This window comes from Papilio xuthus, unplaced genomic scaffold, assembly GCF_000836235.2.
Source record: "Papilio xuthus unplaced genomic scaffold, Pxut_1.1 DF827679.1, whole genome shotgun sequence".
NCBI classification, from domain to species: domain Eukaryota; kingdom Metazoa; phylum Arthropoda; class Insecta; order Lepidoptera; family Papilionidae; genus Papilio; species Papilio xuthus.
The window spans coordinates 5,859,693-5,884,944 of NW_013530970.1; the positions used below are offsets into that span (position 1 = coordinate 5,859,693).

At 33.3% G+C, this 25,252-nt stretch overlaps 2 protein-coding genes across 3 annotated transcripts; both read left to right on the forward strand.

Annotated features, from left to right (window-relative positions):
* Positions 1-539: 539 nt before the first annotated feature.
* svr (Carboxypeptidase D svr) lies at positions 540-17,482 on the forward strand. Of its 2 annotated transcripts, none has more exons than XM_013312319.1 (22): positions 540-1,185; positions 2,529-2,770; positions 4,913-5,082; positions 5,512-5,708; positions 6,126-6,238; positions 6,598-6,695; positions 8,387-8,590; positions 9,048-9,242; positions 9,445-9,530; positions 9,784-9,984; positions 10,322-10,407; positions 10,652-10,808; positions 11,081-11,247; positions 11,622-11,732; positions 13,324-13,480; positions 13,871-14,540; positions 14,845-15,017; positions 15,470-15,608; positions 15,980-16,182; positions 16,514-16,613; positions 16,853-16,993; positions 17,178-17,482. In XM_013312319.1, exons 1-22 carry the CDS (start codon positions 745-747, stop codon positions 17,300-17,302), a joined length of 4,176 nt encoding a protein of 1,391 aa, XP_013167773.1. In that variant the 5' UTR covers positions 540-744; the 3' UTR covers positions 17,303-17,482. The 2 variants fall into 2 exon arrangements, with proteins under 2 accessions (XP_013167773.1, XP_013167774.1); XM_013312320.1 differs by having other exon boundaries at positions 8,429-8,590.
* A 1,788-nt stretch (positions 17,483-19,270) lies between these two features.
* On the forward strand, positions 19,271-21,798 carry LOC106117971 (uncharacterized protein KIAA2013 homolog). Its single transcript, XM_013312515.1, has one exon. It carries the CDS (start codon positions 19,413-19,415, stop codon positions 21,291-21,293), a length of 1,881 nt encoding a protein of 626 aa, XP_013167969.1. The 5' UTR covers positions 19,271-19,412; the 3' UTR covers positions 21,294-21,798.
* The last annotated feature ends 3,454 nt before the right edge of the window (positions 21,799-25,252 follow it).

Sequence of the window (25,252 nt, forward strand, 5' to 3'; positions counted from 1 at the left end):
TTTCATACGGTTAAGCTCAAAATCTTCTTGGCTGATTTTAAATATTCTTTCATCATTGGCATTCAGCATTATCCCTAAGTGACATAAGCTATCTTCAATACTGTCAATAATTATTATATAAAATTATTTTGTTTCTTGTTTCTAATATATTGCAATATAATTGACCTATTGTTAAATTCGTCCAAGGGTCTCTGATGTGCGCACGATTTGTATTGTTAAGTGTTATTTAATTACGCATAATGTAAGTTCCTTTAAATTGATTATGTTTTGTCGATATGTAAAATATACATTAAATTTTATATGAAAATATCGAACTTTTACTGTACCTTTCCTGTGTAGAACTCGCTGAGACGGTCTCAAATTAATTTTCAATATTTCTATATACCTTCGCATCATGTTTGAATTTGACAAAATCCTGTTAACTTTTACTGTTAACTATTAACCAGAATGGCAACATTAACATTTATATAATCTACTTTCTAGCAACATACTCTATGATTGACAGCTCATAGCTGTCAGCTGTTGTCAGATTACTGCACTCAGACTGGTTGTCAAAGTGGGTGGGTGAATAACTCGTAATTGTTACTCATCGTTCTAGTGTTTTATTGCATTAAAATAAATATATATCTGAAGAAGATCGTCCTGGACAATGTTTATATTGATAAGATTGTATTTTGTTTACTTTAATGCTTAAATTGCATATTGCAATTGTGTTAAGCTCGTAGTCGTAAACGTACAGTTAAAATGACACGACTAGTTTACACGTTTTTTCTTTTATTTACCGTATTTATTAAGGATACTTTGCTGCGTTCGATCGACGAAGAACCTTTTTTGAAGACTCCGCAATATACAAACTACGATGATTTAGTGAAACTATTCGACGAATTAGAAACGAATTATCCGGAACTGGCGAAAGTGTATTCGATCGGGAAGTCTGTTGAAGGACGTCGTTTGTTAGTGATACAGATTAGCGAAGGTGTTAAAAGTACACACCCTGAACGACCTGCTTTCAAATATGTAGCTAATATGCACGGTGACGAATCTGTTGGACGTCAATTGATGGTCTACTTGGCGCAGTATCTTTTGGTTAACTACGGCAAAGATGACAGGGTAACAAAACTGGTGAACACCACAGACATACATTTGATGCCTTCATTGAATCCAGATGGATTTGAACAGAGTAAGGTGAGTTGAATTCCAATGTTCCAATTATTCCAATAAGAATAAACACAATAGGCTCTTACAATAGTAATTTACTGTTACCAATCTTTGAAGAAAAATGATATGACGGCTGATAGAGATGTATGGAGGAGTAGTACATACTGTGCCGACCCTCGATAGGGATAAGGGCAGGTTGATGATGAATCTTTGAAGAAAAAACACATCAGTTAAAAAACTTAACTGTTTACACAAAGCCTAAAACTTCAGTGCATTATTATAATAAAAAAAAATAATTCTTTATTTCTAACATAGTGTAATTGTAATATACTATAATATTAGAGAAAATTTCAACTTATATCCTACACCTCGGTACTAGTATAGATATATTGAAGGCAAAGGCATAGGTCATTGCAATGATAAGAATGTGCATAGGTTACTTTGATAACAGGATCATTCCCTGTTTACTGCACTCTGTATAATTTTATATAAACAGATATGATAAAATTATGCTTTCAAAGGGGAAATATTTATATAAAACACAGTAATTCCAAGAAGGAAATAATGCATGACCGCTCCTTATTAATTGATGTCTTTATTCTATCAATAAACAAATACAAAACTGATTAGATAGTAGATAGTATAATACAATAATAATTGGAACAACTAATATGCTGTAGTTGTTTTCAATTAGGCTTAGGATTGATCAGCAAACTGATGAGACTCTTATGTGTGAAAAACTCATATGTGTTAAAACTATTAATAATAGAACCACACAGAAGACAGGTGTGAAGTGGAAGCAATTCCGTGTTTCGTCTGATGAGTGTGCATCCCGGAGGCCTAGTTTAGTCCTCTTTCCTTTCCTACCCTTTTTCTCTAATAAGAAAAGGATGGGAAGTGGAAGTGGACATTCTGGATGATAAGATGCATGGAAAGGGAAAATTGTTTTCTTCCTGTGCATCCTCTCCTCCGTCGATTAAAGGTAGGCATATGCAATTGCGTATGTCTATGGGCAACGGTCACTTCGCTATTTCAGCGATTTCAGGTGGCCGCTCGCTCGTTTGCCACCTTATGATATAAAAAAAAATATTAATAAATAGATTTTGCTTAGTGTTATCATGCAATTTTCCTTTTCAAGTATAGTTATGTCTTGTTTAGATTAAGTTAAAAAACAATTGTAGTTAAATTGACATTTTTTTTATCAATCCGCTCTCATCCCTATGGAGGGTTCACAAAGTATGTAGTAATCTTCCATATCAGCTGTCACATCTGAATTCACCTCTTCTTACGCATATCCTACATTATATATCTTTTGTTATAACCCTAATAAAATACATTCCTTTCATGATATAATTAATTTACTTTTCTAGGAAGGAGAATGTGAATCACTACAAGAAGGAGATGGTCGTAACAATGCTAAAGGTGTAGACTTGAACAGGGACTTCCCCGATCAGTTTGATCGTAACCGGTCAAATGATGACGCATATCTGTTTGGAGGCAGACAGCCGGAGACCGCAGCAGTTATACGCTGGGTTCTCAACAAGCAGTTTGTATTGTCTGGTAACCTGCATGGTGGTGCTGTTGTTGCCAGCTATCCTTATGATGATTCAAGGTATGTAGATATAGTGTATGTGTATGAAAAGTAGCGTCAAATCGAAATTCGTATATAATCTCCTTTAGGTTACAGATGTGAGCTGTTTTTCATATATTTTTTTTTATAATATTCTTCTGATAGATAATACATTGTTTTCCTTTTTGTAATAAATGCATTAAGATTTAGGCCCTTTGTACACAAGGCAACTTAAATCGAATAGATTCGTTCGTCGATTTTTCAACGTTGTGTGTACAAATGGCGTGCAACGCGAATCTCATGACGCGACTATACAATATTTATTTCGACGATTTACTTGTGTACCAAGGGCCTTATATTATGTGCGTAAAACATTGTACGATTGTGTAGGTATATAGCTCTTCATTTTATGATGACATGATATTAATTATAATCTTTACATATATCCGCATATATATATTTATTATTATATACTACTCTTAAAACTGGCCGTTATGACGTCATCGGACATCTACGTTATTGTGCGCTAGTAGTTAAAAGTAAAAAAAGAAAGTTGTATTCAGAAAAAAATGCGTCCCAATTAAAAGTGTAACAGTCATGTGATTTAACATGACTGTCAAACGTATTGAAATTTTCATTCAAGCCGGTTTGCATTTTTGAAATATTTACCGTGAGATAAGAAGTATGCATATTAATACATGTTTTGATCTCAGTTTTGGAGAGAGAGACGGAGATAGTAATGTGTTTATCGGATTTTGGTGTTTTTAAAATTAACAATGGGCTTACACAGTCAAAAACACATGTCATAGCGATGTTTTAATGCAAGTTTGACTATAGTGGAAACCTATATTTAATCACAATATGTATTTTGCTTCTTATTAATATTATAAATGCGAATGTTTAGATGGATGGATGTACGAAAGTGTCTCTAAAACGACTATACGCATCGCGCTGAAATTTGTCATAGATGTAGAACATAGGCTACCAATTAAGTTTGTTTAATTCCACGCGGACGGAGTCGTGGGTGACTGCTAGCTATAAATAAATACATATTAAATACATATGCTGTTTACTTTGCAAGAAATGTTACTTATATCCGATATATCGTATGTCTCAAGGTCAGGCTTGCACTTTCATATCAGTGTGTCATTGTCACGTGAGACATTGTCGCAGTGTACTACGGTCGTTGACACAAGTATATATTTGATTAACAATAACAATACGATAAACAGATAAACAAGGCCATCGTATGCATAACAAGCGCCCTAGTGTGAAAGTTAATCTGACACTTCTAACCATTCTGAGACCAAAATCTCTGTATGAAACATATCGCCATCTCTGTTATTATCTTTGACAAAACAGAGATGAACATATGTTTCAAACGATGAATTTGGTATCGGAAACCCACGCTAGAAATGAAAGTCAATTGGATGGCGTCGTCTCAGCTCATCGTACTCGAGGTTTTTTCGAATAAACGCCACATTAAAAGTATTGCGGTTAACAAATGTTATGTAAATTGAGAGATATTAATAATCTTTGTTCAGTATTGTCTCATTTTAGTTACATGACCTGACGATTAATTTCATATATTTGAAGTTCATAGTCGGCCCATTGTTTGCTGACAAAATCTTGATTATAAATGTCACACTTAAACATAATACTCATAATACAATCATGTTAAAAAGTTGCCTATATCCTTTTTCAGGTTCTAGACTATCAGTGTGCCAAATTTCATTTAAATCGGTTCAGTAGTTTTTGCGTGAAAGAACAGAACAGTCAGACAGAGTTACTTTCGCGTTTATAATATTAGTAAGGTGTACAAGAACCCAAAAAGCCCCGGGACCCGTATTAATTGTTACAAAAAAGGTCGGGTGGATGAGTCGTTTAATTAGCGTTAAGCGCAATCACAACACAACAGTAAAACAAAATGCTAGCGTGCTTTTAAATAGCGCAGCGCCATCTAGTTTTTTTTAGAACGAAACTTTTTTTTTATCAACATTATACTTTTTATTTGCGCGTGAACATAAGGATTAAATGATAAAACCTAGATAGCTGACTATACTGACTATAGTACAAGGCTCTAAAATGTTTTGATGCAAATGTAAAATTTAATTTGACCTTTAAAATCTACGACATAGTGTTACTAATTCATTAATCAAGTTATTATTGGTATATCTTCCAAAGCACTGGTAAAGAATGCTGCGAAGAGAGTCAGTCGCCTGATGATGCATTGTTCAAGCATCTCGCCTCAGTATATGCGAGCAGACATCCAGACATGAAGAAAGGAAATGCTTGCAAACCGGAGACATTCAAAGATGGCATCACTAATGGCGCGTTCTGGTACTCCGTGCCAGGTAGGTTTTTATTTGCGTCGACTAACGAAAAGAGTTACATTTCTTAGGTCAACTTCAGATAACAAGCGATGGAGGAGCTGGACAGTAAAAGAATATTTCCCCTTCCTATGCGTTCCCTCCTCCATTAAATTCGTATTCCTATTCTTTCTTTATAGGAAAAGGGAAGGGAAAAGGAACTAAACTTAAGCCTACGGAATGCACACTCATCTCACTCACTTGAAATAACGTCTCCTTGAAGTGTGTGTTCTGTGGTCGTGGTACTGCACCGGTCGAGCGATAGATGTTGCTGACGTCTACAATTTTCTTAAGTAATCATATAAATAGTTACTTAAGCATTATTTTTGTTAAGAATTATCATAGTAACAATATTGCTTCCTTGAAGAAAAAGTGTTGTGAGTACAATCCGTCTAACAAGGTAATCCCCCTTAGGCGGTATGCAAGACTTCAACTACGTGAACTCGAACTGTTTCGAGGTGACGTTCGAGTTGTCGTGCTGCAAGTACCCGCGCGCCGCTCAGCTGCCGCACTTCTGGGACATCAACCGCGACCCCCTGCTCGCGTACATCGAGCAGGCGCACGTCGGCGTCACTGGCTTTGTGCTCAATGAAGATGGCGACCCTGTCAAGGTCAGATGTGTACACTACTTATTACAGTAACATCCTAATTTTTTGACCTCAGTTCATAAACCTACTCACACGAGACGGATTCAAATCTTCCCTATGGTTACCTTAAACAATCACGCTACGTGCACGTTGACGCGCTATTTACAAAATATAAAATTTAAAGGTTTGTAGGTTCGGGGCACACGCGGCGCTTTTTTTTTACTATAGTATACGGTAGGTTATGAGCAAACGGCCCCTTAATTTCGCTGAAATAGCGAATCAAAGCCCACGTATGCACACTCAGACTGTAGATAGCATCGGGCTAGCCGACTCGTGGTACTGATGTTCCTGACTCTACCACAGTTAAGCTAACTGTTATGCTGCGCATTGTAAGCTTTATAAAAAGATTATTTATTAAATTTACTGCTAATATATTTACAGAATGCACAAATAATAGTTGAAGGCATCAAGCACTCTGTACGTACGACGGAGCACGGCGCCTACTGGCGACTGTTGCTGCCTGGTGATTATAACATCACTGCTGTAGCCTCCGGGTTAGTATTAACTTAATTATGTAGTACACGTACAAGATATACAACTTGTATGCTTATCTATCAAGCTAAAGCTATTTTTTTTAACTACGATTATGATTCCAACAGTTTTCTTATTTTTTAAGTTAATCTAATCTTAAGATTTGTTAAGTAACTAAAGTATCTATAACTAATATTATAAATGCCAATGTATGGATGGATGAATGTTTGTTAAAAGGTATCTCCAGAACGGCTGTAGAACAATGTCTGGGTCAAAATTAAGCTACTTGGTACTTTTTAACTTCGCGCGAAGTCGCGTGCGACAGCTAGTGTTAACACAATTCATACCCATACAGACTTCTTATCGTTTTTTTATATTTCAGTTACGTATCACCATCACCAGTGACAGTGTCAGTCAGCGAGGGAGCCGCGGCGACAGTCAACCTGACAGTCAGTCGGCGAGCGCGCGCGCTGTCAGTCGGTAAGTCACAGCGACATGACGGCAACTCGGGCGTCACGCTGACACACTGCTGGGTGCTCGTTGTCAATCTGGTATTAATGCTTATCGTTAAATCATAAAAGCGATGTTTAAATCTATCGTTTTGACAAAAAATTGTCCGACTCGAAGGACCATTTTTAGTTATTTGATTATAGATTGAAATCGATTTCAATTCATCGGAATTTGAGTTTGAAAAGTTGTTATTATGCGAAATACGTTGCTCCATTTGCTTGTAAGAAATTAAAATGTGTCAGAAAAACCATATTTTAGTTATTTAAAATTGTATCGAAATTTATTTTGACTTCATCTTAGGTTTGAAAGTAATTTATTTGTACAAATTAACGGATTTTATATTAAAATCCAAAGAAAAAGTATTTACTTCATGTACTATTTGCTTTCATTGTAAAAAAAATCATATCTTTACTAACATATTCTGCCAAATTAGATATAAGGTGGTTGGTTTGAACTGTATATAGCACAAATAAATTATTTCGAGAGTTCAATAAATGTTTAAAATACACCATGGGTTTCTGAGACCAAAATATCTGTATAAAACATATTATTCATGTTTGAAAAAAACAGAGATAATAATATGTTTTAAACGGAAATGTTGAACTCAGAAACCCACAGTCAATAATGTTTAGATATTCTATATTCATAGCAATAGATATATAAAAAAAAGTTTTAGAAAATTCTCAAATATTATTTTGAATTATGGTTTAATTTAATTATTTAATAAAATGTATTAAAAAGTCACAAAGAAAATTGATGTAAAATAAATTTAAATATAACTATATTGTACTAAAATATAACGAAATTATTAACAATATAAAATAATGTAAGTTTAGAAAACTAAAGAATTTTAGGAATCTTGAATATTTTTTTTTTAACTTTCACAAATTAAAAAAATATTATAAATGTTAACATATCAATAGAGAACAGAAATAATTTTTCATATATTAATGTCTCTGATTAAATATTTTATATTATATTGAAATAAATATGTCATGAATAATGTAATACACTGATTTTTAATTAGTCGCCATATTTTTTGTAATTTGTTTCTCCTCTCTCTTATTATTCAGAATTATATATAGGCATTTGCCTCCTTCTCTTATAAAAAAAAAATAAAAAAGTCGTTGATATTTTTTTTATCTTAAAAATCAAATTTGGAATCATTTAGAAATGTTTACAAAATGATGCAATTAAAAAAAAATCAAACATATTGCCTATGATATCCTGAATAATATAATATTTTATTTTTTATTAATTTCTATGGTGTTGGTTTATTCTGTTACGCCTTGTTGATTTGCCCTTACTTTTACTTTTTTTTAACATCCTCCTTACTCCTATTTTAATTCTTTCTAACAGTCAAACGAAGGATTTTCTTAAGGTATGTCTACTATCTCTTTCTAACACTATTTTCAATATAAGATTTACCTTCTTTTCTAGCTCCAAATTATCTTTGCACTCATATGTTTATAATTAAACAGTTTTTATCTACAGCACTTTATTATTAATAATCTATGGTCCTATAAAATTGGATTAAAGAGTAAGAAATTATCTAGTAAATCACTTAGAACTTCCGTAACTACTAAATAACAATCATCCTACTAACAAACCTTACATAACCTCAAAGTGAACTGTCAAAAAATTGGCGGGCAAATCTGCAGCGCGTAACAGGCACCTGCGTCACATCGACGGACTTTCTGCAGTTGACTTCGCGCACCACGACTACACCAAGATGGAGGCTTTCCTGCAGAAGTTGCACGACGAGTATCCGGACATCACCCGCCTCACCAGCATCGGCCAGTCTGTGGAGGGCAGGGAGTTGTACGTGCTGGAAGTCACCAGAGACCCGGGAACACATATTCCAGGTATACTGATAAATAGTAGGCTTAAAAATAAAAATCGTTTAAATATCTGTCAAGTGAGGGCGCTACTATCACGTAACATTTCGATATGACTAATTTAGATCCAATTTTAACCACTATATTTAACTAGCGCTCGCACGCAACTCTGCGCGGAAAAAAAAAGATAATTAGTAGCCTTTGTGCTCTTTAAGACTATGTTCTATATGTATGCAAATTCTTAATATCTAGATCCGTTCAGCCGTTTTGAAGATATCTTCAAACAAACATCCATCCATCCAAACATTCGCATTTATAATATTAGTAAGAAGTAAGATTGGACAGTGCCAGGAATAATTTGTACGAAACTTGTTTGAAAAACGCATTGTATTAAAAATGAACCCAATATAAGAAATCCATTATTAGAAAGAAGATTTGTATTCCTGTCCACCCAGTACTTACAACAAATGTTTGTAATCAACAGGCAAACCTGAATTCAAATACGTGGCCAACATGCACGGTAACGAGGTAGTTGGCCGGGAAATGTTGTTGTTGTTGGCCAAATATCTGTGCCAGCAGTACACCAGTGGCGATGAGAGGATCCAGAAGATGTTGAACACCACTAGGATACATCTCCTGCCCAGCATGAACCCTGATGGATACGAGAGGAGTAGAGAACGTAAGATATTGGCGCTTCATAATCTATGTGTATTTTTTGTAACTTAATCTTTGACAGTTGGATGACAGTCTAGTGTTGCCAACTAACTGTCGAAAAGTGGTTACCAAAAATAATTGCATTTATTAAATATATACTATTTTTGTAGTAAATTTCTTATAATAATTAACAATAGTAATATTTGATATTTGAAATCATTTTTTAGATGACTTCGGCAGCATAATTGGCAGATCAAACGCACACGATGTCGACCTAAACAGAAATTTCCCTGATCAGTTTGGATCCACTCAGGTATATAAAGTAATCTACAAAATTTTCTTTTTCTCTGTTCTCTGATGTTTTGAAATATTTAAAAAAAATATTATATAACATGGAGGGAAAATTTTCAAATGTTCACCGTAACATTTTTTCTGGTATTGTAAAAAAAAATTAGCCTAGCATAAGATTTAAAAAAAAAAACATTTAATAAAATTACAATATGAACTGCCAAAGTCAAAATCCAAAAAATGGTATATTTAAAATTTTTTTTCTTTCCAAATACCAGGACAACTCCTTACCTGAAGTGGAAACTGCTGCTGTAATGAAATGGTCTCAATCAATACCATTTGTGTTATCCGCCAACTTGCACGGGGGCGCGCTGGTCGCCAACTACCCCTATGATGGCAACCCTCAGATGACCAGCGGAGCAGAGTTCCTCACCCCTGATAATGCTGTCTTTGTTCATCTAGCTCATGTCTACTCTAATGTAAGTGGAAATTTAAATTATTAAAAAAAATGTACTTTTCCTGGTCATTAAGAAATTAAGACTCTTACATCTTACTAGTATTATAAATGGAAATGTTTGGATGTATGGAGGGATTTCTGTTAGAAGTTATGTGACCGAATTAAAAAAAAACTTTTTATTAAGCTATGTATTCTTCCAGACTATGTTCTAGATCTTTGTTAGTTTTCAGCGAAATCCATCCATCCAAAAATTCGCATTTATAAGATAAAGCTTCTAAACAAATACTTATAATTTTCATAACCTATACAATGCTAGTAGATTTAAGGACAATCTCAAGTAATGTTTGTATGTTACAAAGGCCCATCACAAGATGCACCTCGGACAGCCATGCAAGGGCTCACCCAACGAGAAGTTTCCAGAAGGCATCGTTAATGGCGCCAAATGGTAAGTTAGTCCGTTCTTACTTAGTTTATCTAAGACTAAAAATATATTTTAATACTGGCTGTACTAGTGACATGTATTTTTGAAAAAAAAAATGTTTTTTTTTCATCAAATTTGAAATTAGAATTCTAAAATTTGAAAAAAAAGAAATTAATCAATATTCGGTCATTTTGCAATCAAACCGTTTCTTAAATTTTTTCCATAATTAAAATGAACAGACAAATGTTATCTGAATATTGTTTTTCAGGTACGTGTTATCAGGAGGTATGCAGGACTGGAACTATCTACACACCAACGACATGGAGCTGACGCTGGAGCTGGGCTGCTACAAGTTCCCTCCCGCTGAGGACCTGCCCACATACTGGCAGGATAACAAGGAGGCGCTCTTGGAGTTCATTGAACAGGTACAGAACTCCCTTAGTCTTGGTTTTATTAAATTTAAAACAAGTTATTTTGTAGACAATAGATGGCGCTACTGACAAAAAAACAATAATATTCAGTACAGACTCCATCTACGTGGAATTCAAAAAACTTTATTAGTTGATGTGTTCTTCCAGACTATGTTCTACATCTATGGCAAATTTCATCAAGATCCATGCAGCCGTTCTGCTGGTACCTTCTAACCAACATCCATCCATATTCATATTTATTAATTTAGTAATTTGTATATAAACAGGTTCACATAGGAGTGCACGGGTTTGTACACAGTCACATCGGACACGCGCTGGCCAACACCACCATATCTGTGGCCGGCATCAAACATGGTGTCAAGACTGCCCACCATGGAGACTTCTGGAGACTGCTGCTGCCCGGCAATTATAACATCACCGCTACTAAAGATGGGTCAGAATTTTAACATAATTATCAAGTTTTTATGTAACTTATGCTATTGCGAATAAATTACAGTAATCCTTACTGATATTATAAAGAGGAAAGATTTGTTAATATTTAATAGGCTCTGAAACTACTAAACCGATTTGAAAAATTATTTCACTGTTGGGAAGCTACAGTATTCACGAGGGATTTTTTTTAATTTTTAGTGATGAAGTTGCATGCTACTTCAAGTAATATATAAAAAAATACAATAAGTTAATTATATTCAAGCTTAAAATTAAAAAAAAAAAAGATGTTTGCCAATTGCACATAGATAAAAAATATCTCTGGTTATTTTTTTTCCAAACGTTAATATTATTACTATCTCTTTCCAATCATTTTAGATATGAAAGTATAACAGAGCAAGTGACAGTTCCCGAGAACGGCTCCGTCAGCCTCAACTTCACTCTGATGGTGGACGACCCGCAGCACTGGTCCTCCGCCTACGACTTCCGGTGAGTGCAAACTGAACCTTATCATCTACACCGTACTGTCTATATTGCTCTAACGCACGCTTCACTTCTACATTGTTCTGCAAACGCACACTATATTATAACAAATGTTTGTAATATTAAAAATAATTAATTTACATATTAAAAAGTAGTGTTTTTTTAATTTTGACGGATTTTTAAAAAAAAATTATATATTTTTTTTAGAAAATCAATGGCAACACTGTCCGTCTCAAGATCAAATGTCATCTTATTCTTTTTAATCTATGCTCTCTATTAGTTATTACATTTTAATAGAGATTTTTTCTTTATTATGTTTTTTTTTATAACCAGTGACTGTAATTCTAAAAATAAGATAAAAAAAACTGTAATCTCTAATCTTAATACTCATATGAGATTTAATATATCTACTTTGATATTTAAGAGTGTATAATTAAACAAGTGGTCGTGGGAACAAGAAAAATAGCCCGCGTTCTCCTAGCACACTTATATCCAACGAATGTCCAATGCACCATTGTTGCCAGCATAAGAAAAAAGTTTATAATAATTTGAATGTTGCCAATACAAAAAGAAATTAATAAGAATGAAACAAAAACAATAAATAATTTATGTGAATTAATTGAACAGAGAGTCACAAATTATTCGTAACTCATGAACAAACGTCCAAAATTTTTATATCCGTCCTTTTTATATCGATATTTTGGATTACTTTTAGGTATATTAGTTAAATTTATTTTAGAAATAAAATTTACAAAATTAATTTTACAATTATAATTAAAAATTGTTAATTTTATAAAATTTGCAGAACTTTATTTAATACTGCTTTTTTATAATAAGTTTATTTTTAAATATATAACTATGTACTATGTATATTTATATAATGTATGTACTCAACTAATATATTTATAAGTCTATCGCTTATGTAATAAACTCAGCATGACAAATTATATGTTGTTTTTGTTCTAACTGTCCGCTTTTTACTAACATAAAGGTAAACTCATTTGATTCTGCAGTAATATGTCGCGGTGTTACCACGCCATCCACGCGTTGTTGTCGCGTGAATTTATTTTTTATGAAGACTAAACTTGACGATAACACTTTCTACTGACATTCTTTATTGTTAAGTGTAACGCAGTAGTGGTGTGCGGTCATATGACCTCTTGGTTGTGGGTTTGAATTCCACTATTCGATTATTGGCATTAATATCCTAGTTACATAACTATTTTTTTTCTTATAAAGAAAAAAAAATGAAAATTCGGATCTTTATTAAATTTGCTAAAGATACAGTAGAAGTATTGGAGGCTTCTTATTATTTTTTAAATTTTTAATCTAGTCTATACTAAAATGTAGCATTCGTTGCCAATGAATTTTTTATTATCCTATGATAATAAAAAATTCTCTATTTCTTTGTTTTCATTATAGCAGTACGGTAGGACAGTAGCACTGTCCTTGCATGAACTGTATAGGATCACTGGTGTAAGTTAGTGTTTACATTATGCCAGTGGTATGCCAGCGTTGATTTTTAGCGCTACTGTACTGGCTTAATGTAAGCAAGACATTATGTCTCCTTTTATATATGTTTATGTATATGTTATAGTGTACTGGAGAACATAGTAAACACGCAGTACCACAGCGGCGTGGAGACGTACGCGGCCCTCGCCGACCTGGAGAACAGGTTCCCGGACGTCGCAGAGTTCAAAGCTGGAGATGCGCTCAGTACTGCTGTCTTCCATACACTCAAACTTACTGACCAGGTCTGTTTCACACGAGGGTAGTGACACAGAACAGAAATATTACAGTATTGCTATTGCACAGCAGTACCATTTCGATATTTAATAGACTTGATAACTAGTCAACCGATTTTATAAATTATCTATAAAAAAGCTACACTATACCCAGTTACACAAGCTATATTTTTTACTAGATTTTTTTTAGTTCGTCGCCATTTTTAGGAAGAAAATCCGACACTGTGCCGGTGTGGCGCAACACTAGTCTTATTAAAATGTCGACGTTTATGTCCCCTCACTATTCATTCTGACACTTGACTTTGTAACGAAAGCACGTCATTCGCGTCAAAGACTCTAACTAATAGTGTCTAAAACTAACAACTGCTAATTTGCGATATAATTTTCCTTTATTTCCAGGTGGGATCACCAGAGGAGACTAAATTCCACATCGCAATGATAAGTAATCTATACGCATCGCAGGGTTTAGGACAAGAGCTGCTTGTCAACTTTGCTCGTCATATATCTACTGCATATACTATCGGAGAGCCGATACATCAGAAATTACTTAAAAATACAGTTTTACATTTTATTCCAAACATAGATCCGTTATACAAAAATATATTAAAACATTACGATAATACAGATAAATGTGATATTGAAGCTTTAGAAGAAGAGTTTGGAGACAGCGTGTACAATTATCTTACGAAAAAGAATTTAAATCCACTATCAAATTATACAAGAGAAAAATCATTCGTACATTTATTAGATAAAGAAAAATACGATTTAATAATAGAGTTATCATCTGGTACTGAAGATGTAGCTTATCCTGATTTATCCAGAGTAATATATGAAAAGTTTGCGAAAAAATTCCAAGATAATAGAAGTCCGAGTGATCGTTATGAATGTAGTGAGAGAAACGATCATATACGTCACGGCAACTTTATAGATTTGGTATGTGAAAGGTATAACACACCGATAATGTCATTGGGATTGAGTTGCTGTAAGATGCCATCACCAGATGTCATCGGATGGGTGTGGAGGGACAACCTGCGCGGGATTATGAAGCTTGTCGAAGTCGCTAATACAGGTCAGATTTGTTTAAAATTTGAATGTGATATCTCTGGAACTATAAAATGCATTTTATATGACAAAGGCGAGGGTAGTTGTGTAAAACCTACATATACACATAGAAAAGAAAAACATTTCTTTGATAGATTAAGAACAAAAAGGTTCTTGACACTTTTTTGACATTAACATAGTGGCGCTAGTGAGCCGTCATAATTTATTTTGTCATATTTCCATCGGGTTAGATTTTGTGGGTTTTTAAATTAAGTTTTGTCCTTTAATTCGTATTGTTTTCTTTAGTATAATCATCTATCTCTTTCCATCAGGTGTGAAAGGCTATATAAAGAACGAGGATGGACTACCGATGCGGGAGGCGTCGCTAGCGGTGACCGGTGTGGCGAGACAGTACCGCGTCACTCCCAACAGGGCGCACTACCGCGCGTTACTACCCGCTGGTGACTACCGCGTTATTGTTCGCTGTCATGGCTACCACGATCAGGTACTCACTATCTTTTTAATAGAGGTAGAGCTCGCAACGACATCTGTTGAAAGAATAGGTCTAGCCAAGTCCGATACCCCGACCTCACAGAACACGAGCATCAAGTGGAAGACTGTCCAAGTACAGTCTGATAAATGTGCTTGCCAGAAGACTTATTTTAGTTCCCTTTCTCTTCCATAGTGAATTTGATGAATGAAGGGACGCATAGGAAGAGGAATATTATCTTCCTGTGCGTCCCCTTCTCCGTCGATTAAACGTAGGCAACGTATCTGCAATTGCTACTGGATAGCGCCATCTATTGTGTGCTTATTAAAGCAAATATTTTAAATTTAACAAAGTAAACTCTAATTCTGTGTCTTGGAAATTCTTGTCTTTTATAAAATTTCTCATTTTTTCCAAGAGAATGAAAGGGATAGCAATACTATTGTAATACGTAATCGTTTGGTACACAGCAATTAACATGGCGTGTCATAGAAGGCATTGTCAAACAAAAAGACATTGTTCTCCGACGCCTGAACGCGGAGCATCTACCTGTAGCTACCGTTGATGAGCTGCCGCTGGGTGATGACCCCAATATCATCTACATCACAGGTTCGATTCTAATATTTATAGATACATTTAAAAGTTTAAATAACCTAAAAGAATACGGATTAATTTGTAACCTAAAATTTTTTACAACGCCATCTATTGTAAGGCGCACTACATCTTAATTTTTTTTATTTCACTGTATTAAAAAATTTATCAATGAAATTAGGAGTCTATGTCTTCTTCTAGACTATATTCGACATCTATGCCAAATTACAGCAAAACCTATGCAGCCGTTCTGGAGATACCTGGTAACAAACATCCATACATCCAAACATTATTTTAATATTAGTAAAATTACAGTCATGTACAACAAATGACACTTCTATATATAAATTCCAGTCTTTAATACTGTTTCAAATTTGTCTGTCTTTCAGGTCTAGCACTAGACTTCAGCAGTACACCGCTAGTGGGCGCTCGCGTGTCGCTGTACCCGCTGACGTCACTACAGCCGTTGCTAAGCAACGCCAGCGACATCGCAGGCCGTTTCCTCCTAGCATTACCTGTAACATACACTGGCAAAGAAGTGATGCTGTCTGTAGCTGCGGATGGATATATAACTAGTTCTAGACATGTAATGGTGAGTGATAATAGATGGCGTTGTTGTTAATTCTAAAAAAAACCACTTTTCTTTTTTTTTCTACTTTACCGCTGTCAATTGAAATAAGTCGATGAATGTATTTTTGTAACTAGAGAAAGAATGACTGCACTAAATATACCACAGATATACAAAAACACTTTACTTTCGTTGAATTTCACTCAAAATATTAAAGGTATCTTTAAGATAGTTCCTAATTAACTAATAAATCAAAAATCGCTAGAATGATGTATAAAAAAATAGATGTCATCCTACTCTTGACGCTAACACCACTTACCTATTAGAAAAATTACATATTACTTTCTCATTTCAGATAAACAGTGACAGCAAAGTGACCCCCAACGTGCTATTCAAGTTAGAAAGAGACGACACCGTGTTGGGTCTACCTAGACTAGTATTTGTCATGGTCGCCGGTTAGTATACCTAATTCAATAAGTAGCTGGTTCACATCCGACTCGAAGGACCAAAAAATGTTCTGGATTGGACATAATTAAGTACATCCTAATGCAAACACATTCTGACCTAAGAAAGTATAAACAGAAGGCAATTACACAGATTATAAATAAATAAGTTAGAATATAAAAGTTTATCGGCTTGTTATTATTATATTAATGTTTTTAAAAGTTTAAAACTAGTATTTTTTTATGTATAGGTGCGTTAGGCGTGGTGTTGGTGATGGCGGCGGCGTGGTGCTTCGGTTGCCGGCAGAGAGCGCGCGACTCGCGACGCAATTATCTCTTCTCTCAGCTGCCGCCTGATGACAAGCAGCCGCTCTGCGCAGACGCATCTTATGGTACATATTCATATTTTCAACATCAAAAACAATTTTCATCTAAAAACTCTTACTTCTTACTAATATTATAAAGAAATTTTGGAAGGTTAACCGGCTGCATGGATCAAAACACACGTTATACTAATTATTAACATTTTTGTACAGAAATTTCTCCTATAGAAACTATATTAATTTGTTTCCACAGATCTGTTACAAAAGCCGTACTACGATGACGATGATATACCGCCGTCGGAGACAGACTCCGAAGACGAAATAGTTCTGCTCCGCTCCGACAGAGAATGGAAGCCTGTCGACCAACACGACCACTAAACACTGACCTCTGTTCACCTTACATTTGTACACGCACAGAGCTCACAGCATTTGCAACACTGCAAAACGCAATAACATTTTTTTCATATATATTGGAAGAAAGTCTACTTAATCTATAATTTTCAAACAAAAAAAGATAATTTTCTACCAATTTTAAGAAACAGTTTTACTTTAAATGAATATTATAATAATTAAAAAGCGTTTTGTTCAAATATATGGATGTAAAATAATTGAATTTTGCTCTTTACAGGGTTTGCTAATGATATTAAAAAAAACTAAATGATTTTTTTTAAATTTTATTAAAGTAATATACGTAAATATTCTATATTGAAATATAAATTAAATATTTATTATATTAAACAGTTTTTAAACGTCAATTCTACTTATGAGATATTCCCTGTCAAAAATATTGCTTATTTTGCCGCCATTTATTTTAGAACTTTATCTGTCCATGTTTATTATTAAGTGATATATAAAACTACTTATATTATCATGTGCAATTTTAACGTTCAAAATAGTACGTTTAATTTAGTGTGTAACTAGAAATACTTATTTAAGCTTTACTTTTGTCTTTGACATTACGCACATTCGGATACACGCATTTATTCAATATATTAAAACTAAACTACTAATTATTCTAAAAAGGTTATATATTTTTATATAACTATTTTAACTTGAATATATTTTTCTATATTTTTGAGAAAAAAATCGATCTCTTCAATTATAACACAGTATTAGATTTATTTATTTACATAATTGGTAATTATTTTTTGAATGTATTAATTTTCAATTTAATAAAATTTCATATCTACATTCCTTAACGCATTTTTACACATTTTCTACTTATCTTAATTATATTATTTTTAGTATGAGTTTAATTTGATGTTAAAATAACTTAAATATTAGCAACATTATTCGTTACAAAAATACATACAGGTTTTTGTCACATTCAATTTTAAAAAGAGAAATAACAAAGAAAAATTACAAGTACATTTTAGTAACATGAAATTGTACTTCGCTTATTAGGGATATTATTTGCAACATAAAATAAATTTTTAATATGTGTAAGTATAAAAAATATATATAAAATTGACATTAACATGTACACAAGTATTTCAAAAAGAATCTCCAATATTTTTAATTTGATCGAAAGTTTTTAAGAAAAATATTATAAAATTTATTATGATTATTTACACATTATGAAAATTTATACAAAGTATTGGTGCTTTTTGAATGTGAAATATTATACGAATGTTGTGATAATTCTGTATTAGTTGAATATACACTTTGGTTAAATAAATATATTAGATTGTATTTGGCATTTCATTATCAATATAAAATAAATCCACTTTTTAATAACAGTATTCGATTCAAGAGTTCTAAACAAGCAAAACAATGAAAAAAATAGATATGTTAACTACTACGAATCCCTATTCACACATCATTTCCTTTGGAATAATAAAATAATTAACAATTCCTTTGCATTGTTTTTTTACATTTTTACTTCTTTTCTCCCCTTTATCACCGGCTGGCTTAACTATTGATTTGATTTAAATTTTGAATACACTATGTTACTGAATCTGTTTGAACGTCGACGAAAATAAAAGGTATTCTACGCATATGCAATTGCGTATATCTATGGGCAACGGTCACTTCACTATTTCAGCGATTTCAGGTGGGTGGGTGCCAGGGTGCTCGCTTGTTTGCCACCTTATGATATAAAAAAATAAAAGGGAAAAATCCTGCATGGAGCATAATTGTATTTCCAATGATCAATTTCGGTTAGAGCAGACGTAATACAGCGACCGTACAATATTTTATGTCTTTTTAGCTGGAATTTAGGAAATCGATGTTTTTATTGTTCACTATAATTTTTATAATTTTTTTTTTACAAATGTCACACTTGTTCATTTATTTTATGCGCGTACCGGAGCATTTTTTTTATCTGTGCGAGTTAAGTGATATCACTTGACTTGTAAATTGTGATAACGTCGAAATAAATAAATGAATTATATTTTATTTTAAAGTATTTAAAATGACAATTATTGGCCTCACTTGAGTGCAGTATTTGCTTATTGTGTGTAGTTCTTGTGAGTAGCAATTTTGTGTAATGGAAAGGCCATCGAACAGTACTAACGAAATGAGTCGCCGCGCCGGAGAATTCATAAGACGTGTAAACAGAATTACCGACGGACCAATGACTAGAAAAAAATTGGTAATATTAATTCTGGTTGTTATATTTTTAATTCTCTACGTCGGACCAACGTTGATGAACTGGCTCTTTGAGTCTGAAAGCTCTGCAGTCAGTAATCAAATCTTATGTCAAAGGAACTTTATAAGTCCTTTTGAAGACGCGCTTAGAGACTACGACGCGTATATGAGACAGGAGACCGCTGCAACATTAACTTCTTCACCACATAACTACATTCCTTATGTCGGTAATGGGTTCCTGGGGATAGTCCTCGAACATGATGCCCATTTGAACATAAAACATGGCAGGACATTGTCACTGCCGGTGTTTTATCACCCGCTGTACATTGTAAGCGATTACGACATGAAGGAGGTCACTCTTGTTGATTACAAAAAAGGTATTGTCCATAGATTTCAATGTGGCAACTCTGGATTACAAATATCATTCCAGTACTATGCACACCGAACCATACCCTCTCTACTTGTTCAAGAGATTCTTATTAATAATCCAACAAATGCTGGCAAAACATTACAATTGTTGACTCCCAGAATATCACACTGGCCAACTGCAGTTAAACAGGTTATTAAGCTACATCAAGGAGTTGATACAAAAGAGTATGAGGTTGTCACAGGCATGGTGGCAATACCTGATAGTGAGAAGGTTCTTGCTGTTTCGGTTGTTTGCAGAAAATATGGTAATACCATCCAAGTGGATGCAAGAGACAGTACTGATATTTTGTTATTAACCACAGTTCAGTACAGCAAGCCGATAAAAGAGGCAGATTATGCTAAACATAAAGACATTGTAGAGAAAAAGGCTATTGAAGAAATGGAGAAAGTAATCGCTCTAACAGGAGATAGAACCTCTGTGAAGAGTTTAAAAGAGAGTCATACCCGAGTGTGGCAGGGCTTGTGGTACACGGGATTTTATATCTCCGAATCAAAAGCACACGGTATTATGAATGGAGACCGTATCAATGCTACTATATATGCAATTCTCTCACAAGTCAGAAGTTACGAACATGAGGAAAACATAAAAGCAACAACAAGATCAGATATATTACGGTCACTTACTTACTCGGAGGGTTGCTATGAAGGTTATACAACTTTAGATGCCCCTAATTTGTGGAAACCGTTAAACAGTTTGTCAAACTTAAACACTGTTGCAAGTATTTGGTTATTGACATTGGAGAAACAGGGCTGTCACAATTTGCTGAAAGCGGGAGCTAGCGGTGTGAACCAAGCTATGATACTGAGCTTTGGTAGCTTGAGATTTAGTAATCAACACTTGGAATACAACATACATCCATCGAAACTGCATAGAGACTTTTTATTCCGACGTGTTAATTACGGAAATATGACACATGTAAACATTAGCGTGATACTGCAAGAAGATAACAAGGCTGCCATCTTTGTGGCCTTAGATCGTTCAGATAGAACATACTATGCTTGTGATGCGGGTTGTCTTGACTCTCCAGTGCAACTAGGTCCATATAAAAAGTACTTCCCAGTGAAGCTCACTGAACCATTGACAGCTATATTGTATATAACAGCTGATAAGCAGCATATGGAGGATTTAAGGCATGCTATACACGTTAGAGAGGTAGTTGAAGCACCAGCTCACGAACACCATGTGATAGCATTGCATAAACATGGCCACAGCTTGGGTGGATTAAATCCGTTATTCTGGATTTCAATAATAGTGTTAATCGTAATGTTTCATTTGTTCCTATGTAGAATAATAATGAATGAGTTTTGTGACAACACATTGAGTTACAAAAGACTTTACAATAAAGCTTAATTACCTTTATAAAGAGCTTTATAATTTTTAGTGCTTGTGACTGAATATTATTTTGTAGTATATACAAGATGCTATTTTTAGTTTAAAAGATATAGAAGCATTAGTGAGTTCCCAACTATCAGTATTGTCTGATTTACTGTCAGTTTCTGAGACCAAAATCACCTAATTAAAACAATTTTTTATCTGTTTTGTCAAAGATAATGTTAAATTAAATGTTTATTTTCGTTATTACACATCGACTTTAAGCTACGTACATTTACATGATAATTTTCTCGAGCACTATTCGGGACTACATCTCGTTGGTAACTTCCCGCGCGATTCTCTGTCTCATCTATTTTTTTTTATTACAAAAAAGGCTAAGGTTCTGGCCAGTATGCCACATTTTTGGCAGAATGTTTCATTTTATATTCAACAATGACAGGAATGACAATCATACTTTTATACTAATATTATAAATGCGAATGTTTAGATGAATGGATGGATGTTTGTTTGAAGATATCTCCAGAACGACTCAATGGATATCTCTGATATTTGGCATAATTGTAAGTCTGGAAGAACACACGCTACTTATTAAGTTTTTTTATTCCGCGCAGATGGCGTCACAGGCGACAGCTAGTAAGTTTTATACGAAGATTTTGGTTTCAGAAACTCACAGTTAAAGCTTGTATATTCATTCTTTCATCTCAACATATAGTTGTAAAAATTTTCCATGAACACAATTTTTAATTATTAAGATTGAAGTCAATTTTTTTTTCATATGAAGAGTGTTATGTTATTTTTAGTCTGATATATTTATATAAAGCTGTAAAAATTATATTATTTTCAATTTCATGTAAAAAACTACAGTAATATGTCTCAAGAAATTTTTTTTTATGTTCTGTCACAAACGGCAACCAAAATTGTATGTCTTTATGTAACACAGCTGGTTATGTGTTATTATTTGTGAAATTTGTATATATGCAATTAATATTACAATCATCATAGTATATGTTACGTTTAATTTCATTATATACATTACCAATTTATCATTTATATTAATATGTAAATTTTTTTTAAAGATAAGTGACTGGATGTTTTTCAGTGAGATAATGCGTTTATATATGTTTGTCTACTGCAAAATTATTTCAATCGCCCTTATTAAAGGTACGCGTCCATTGGCACGAGCCGGACGTATCGCACGCACAGCCCGCAACGGATTTTAGTTTACTTCGAATGATTTAAATAGCGCTGCGTCTATCATTCGCGCCGTCCACATCGAAATACAAAGCAAATCCGTGAGTGTGGTGCGTCAGGCCTGATCCAGTGGACGAATACCTTAATAATTGTAATTAAATTCAAGTACTGTCACTTTTGTTTTCGCACAAAAATCTTGTAGTAGTTATATCTACGTTTTTTTTTAAATTCCTTTAAAGTAGATCAATAAAGCAAAATGTGGTTTATTTTAACGCTAATCTGATCGATACATATGTTGTCCAATTTCGATCTGTCAATTTATTTTTATTACCGTTGCTTTCAGAGACCAAAATCAATGTTTAAAAATATTTTATGTATGTCTGTTTTGTCATAGTTAATAAGAGGGATGATATTTTATACAGAGATTTTGATCTCGGAAACCAAGGGTTAAAGGTTAATTAGGAGATTTAAAGACAAAGATTAAGCAAAGACCCCTCTACGTGAGTTTGATGATAAGTTTTGTATCATTAAAAATCTTATGACTGTTTCCTCTGTATTATCGTAATCAGATTAAAATGTTTGTTAAATGCAATTCATAAATAAGCTATTGTATTCAAGATAATGTAATCGATTTGTTGTAAAATTATCACTGCCTTGAAAATTATTGAATGATTTAAGCTTAAGTAAAGTGTAAAATTAACAATATTTTTTGCATTGTAGTTTGATTATGTAATTTTGGGGCAATCTTATGTACTTATATATAGGGTGTCCCAAAAAGTTACGTACATAGGAAGGGGGATGATAGGGGTGGTCACAAGGGTCACCAGAAAAATTAAATAAAAATTCCCCTCTGGTTATTAAAAAAAATAAATGGCATTTTTTAAAAACTTAAAAAATTATACAACTTCTGGGGCAATTTTAATTTTCTTTAAAATCTTTGTTAGTTGTATTGTTTTTTTTTATTTCATATTGATAAAGGGTTATTGACGATAACATAATAGCTTTTTTTAAATATAGCAATATTTGTAGGCCATCGGTTACAAAATTGCCCCAGAAGGTGTAAAATTTTTAAGTTTTCAAAAAATGCCATTTATTTTTTTAATACCCAGAGGGGAATTTTTATTTAATTTTTCTGGTGACCCTTGTGACCACTCCTATCATCCCCATTCCTATGTACGTAACCTTTTAGGACAACCTGTATAAACAATTTAAGAAAATACATAATGATTTTATATAATATTTATTTTCATTACGTAAATAAAAGAATCGAATTATTCTTAACTCTGAATATATGTTGTAAATTGTAGATCTAATTTTAACTATTATATTTTATTGCTTTGAGTAAATTTCCAAACAGAAAATAAGTTAAACTGAATTATTAGAAGAAATAGAAATGTTCTGTAACAATGGATAATGTATCCAACATGTGAAAATTAAAAATTATTAATAGTTTATATGTTTCGTTGATATAATTTATTTAAAAGATAATAATTTTGTCTTCAAATGTAAATATTTAATTTATATCTATATATAGTTTTATTGTTAAAGAATATGGTGTATATATTTTTAAATAAAGTGAAGTATGTTAGAAATTGTTTTTATTTTAAACTATACTTTTTTTACATTATCAGTTAGGTCAATAGTTCGCTATCATATTTTGACTCGGTCTATACAAGTCACATCGGAGTTACGGTCAGGATGAAATCAAACAAAAAATGACTTTCATTATAAATATATTTACAAAATGTATAAACAAAATATTGTTGGATAAGGCACGCGGCTGCAGCTCCTCACCTCACCATCACATTTACAATCACATCATGTATTATTAAAGTAAATACAATCAACTTATAAACGGTGTAGGCACCGACTAGTTTCGAGGTCATCAGGGTGAGTGGGAATGGTATTATTTCGCGGACGCGACCTCTAGCTCACTGCGCGCCACGAGAGGGCCCCCGTTTTGCTCGAAACTAGTCGGTGCTGACATCGTCAGGACATAGGTGTTTTAGCCGTTTACACATTATTTATGTCTCTAGACTCTAGGTCTTAGGAAAATACAAATTATATGAGACCTTAAAATCGATCGAGACAATTTAACGTATGTAGTACGAATATTTGTGTACGCCTTCGATATTTGGTGTAATTTACGCCCGATAAGGGGCGCTGTACAAATTTTATCGATGGCGATACGATGATCATTGTCACAAATATTCGTAATAGACCCAATGGTCATAAAAAAAACGTTTAAATTGCTACAGAGTTCATTTTAATGATACGTTATAAGGGAATTATATGAATTGGTTTATATCTTTCATTTTGTTTGTCACCAAGGATGAAATGACAATATTTATATTGCAAAAAAACCATAATTAAAAGTTGATTGTATTTCCTTCTCAAAATTATTGCTAGAACATAACGTTATTACATTGTACGTAAAAAAAAAAATATAAAAAATCAATAAGGTACTAAAACAGAATGTTTCGATACATTACAATCACTTTGGGTTTCCATTGTCAAAACATTTACATAGAACGATTTACTAAAGACTTTATTTTAAAGTTATTTAGTCCAATGAAAACCCACGACCATATTTTACGAGTGCATCACTCTGATATTTTGTAAAAAAAAATAATAAAAAAATATGACACTAATTTTAGAAAATAACACAAATGTACGGTGAGACATGACACATATATATATGTACGATTTATATAACAATAAGGCACAGAAACATTACAAGAAACATGTTTCCGACTTTATATTTTACTGATTTTATATCTATTATT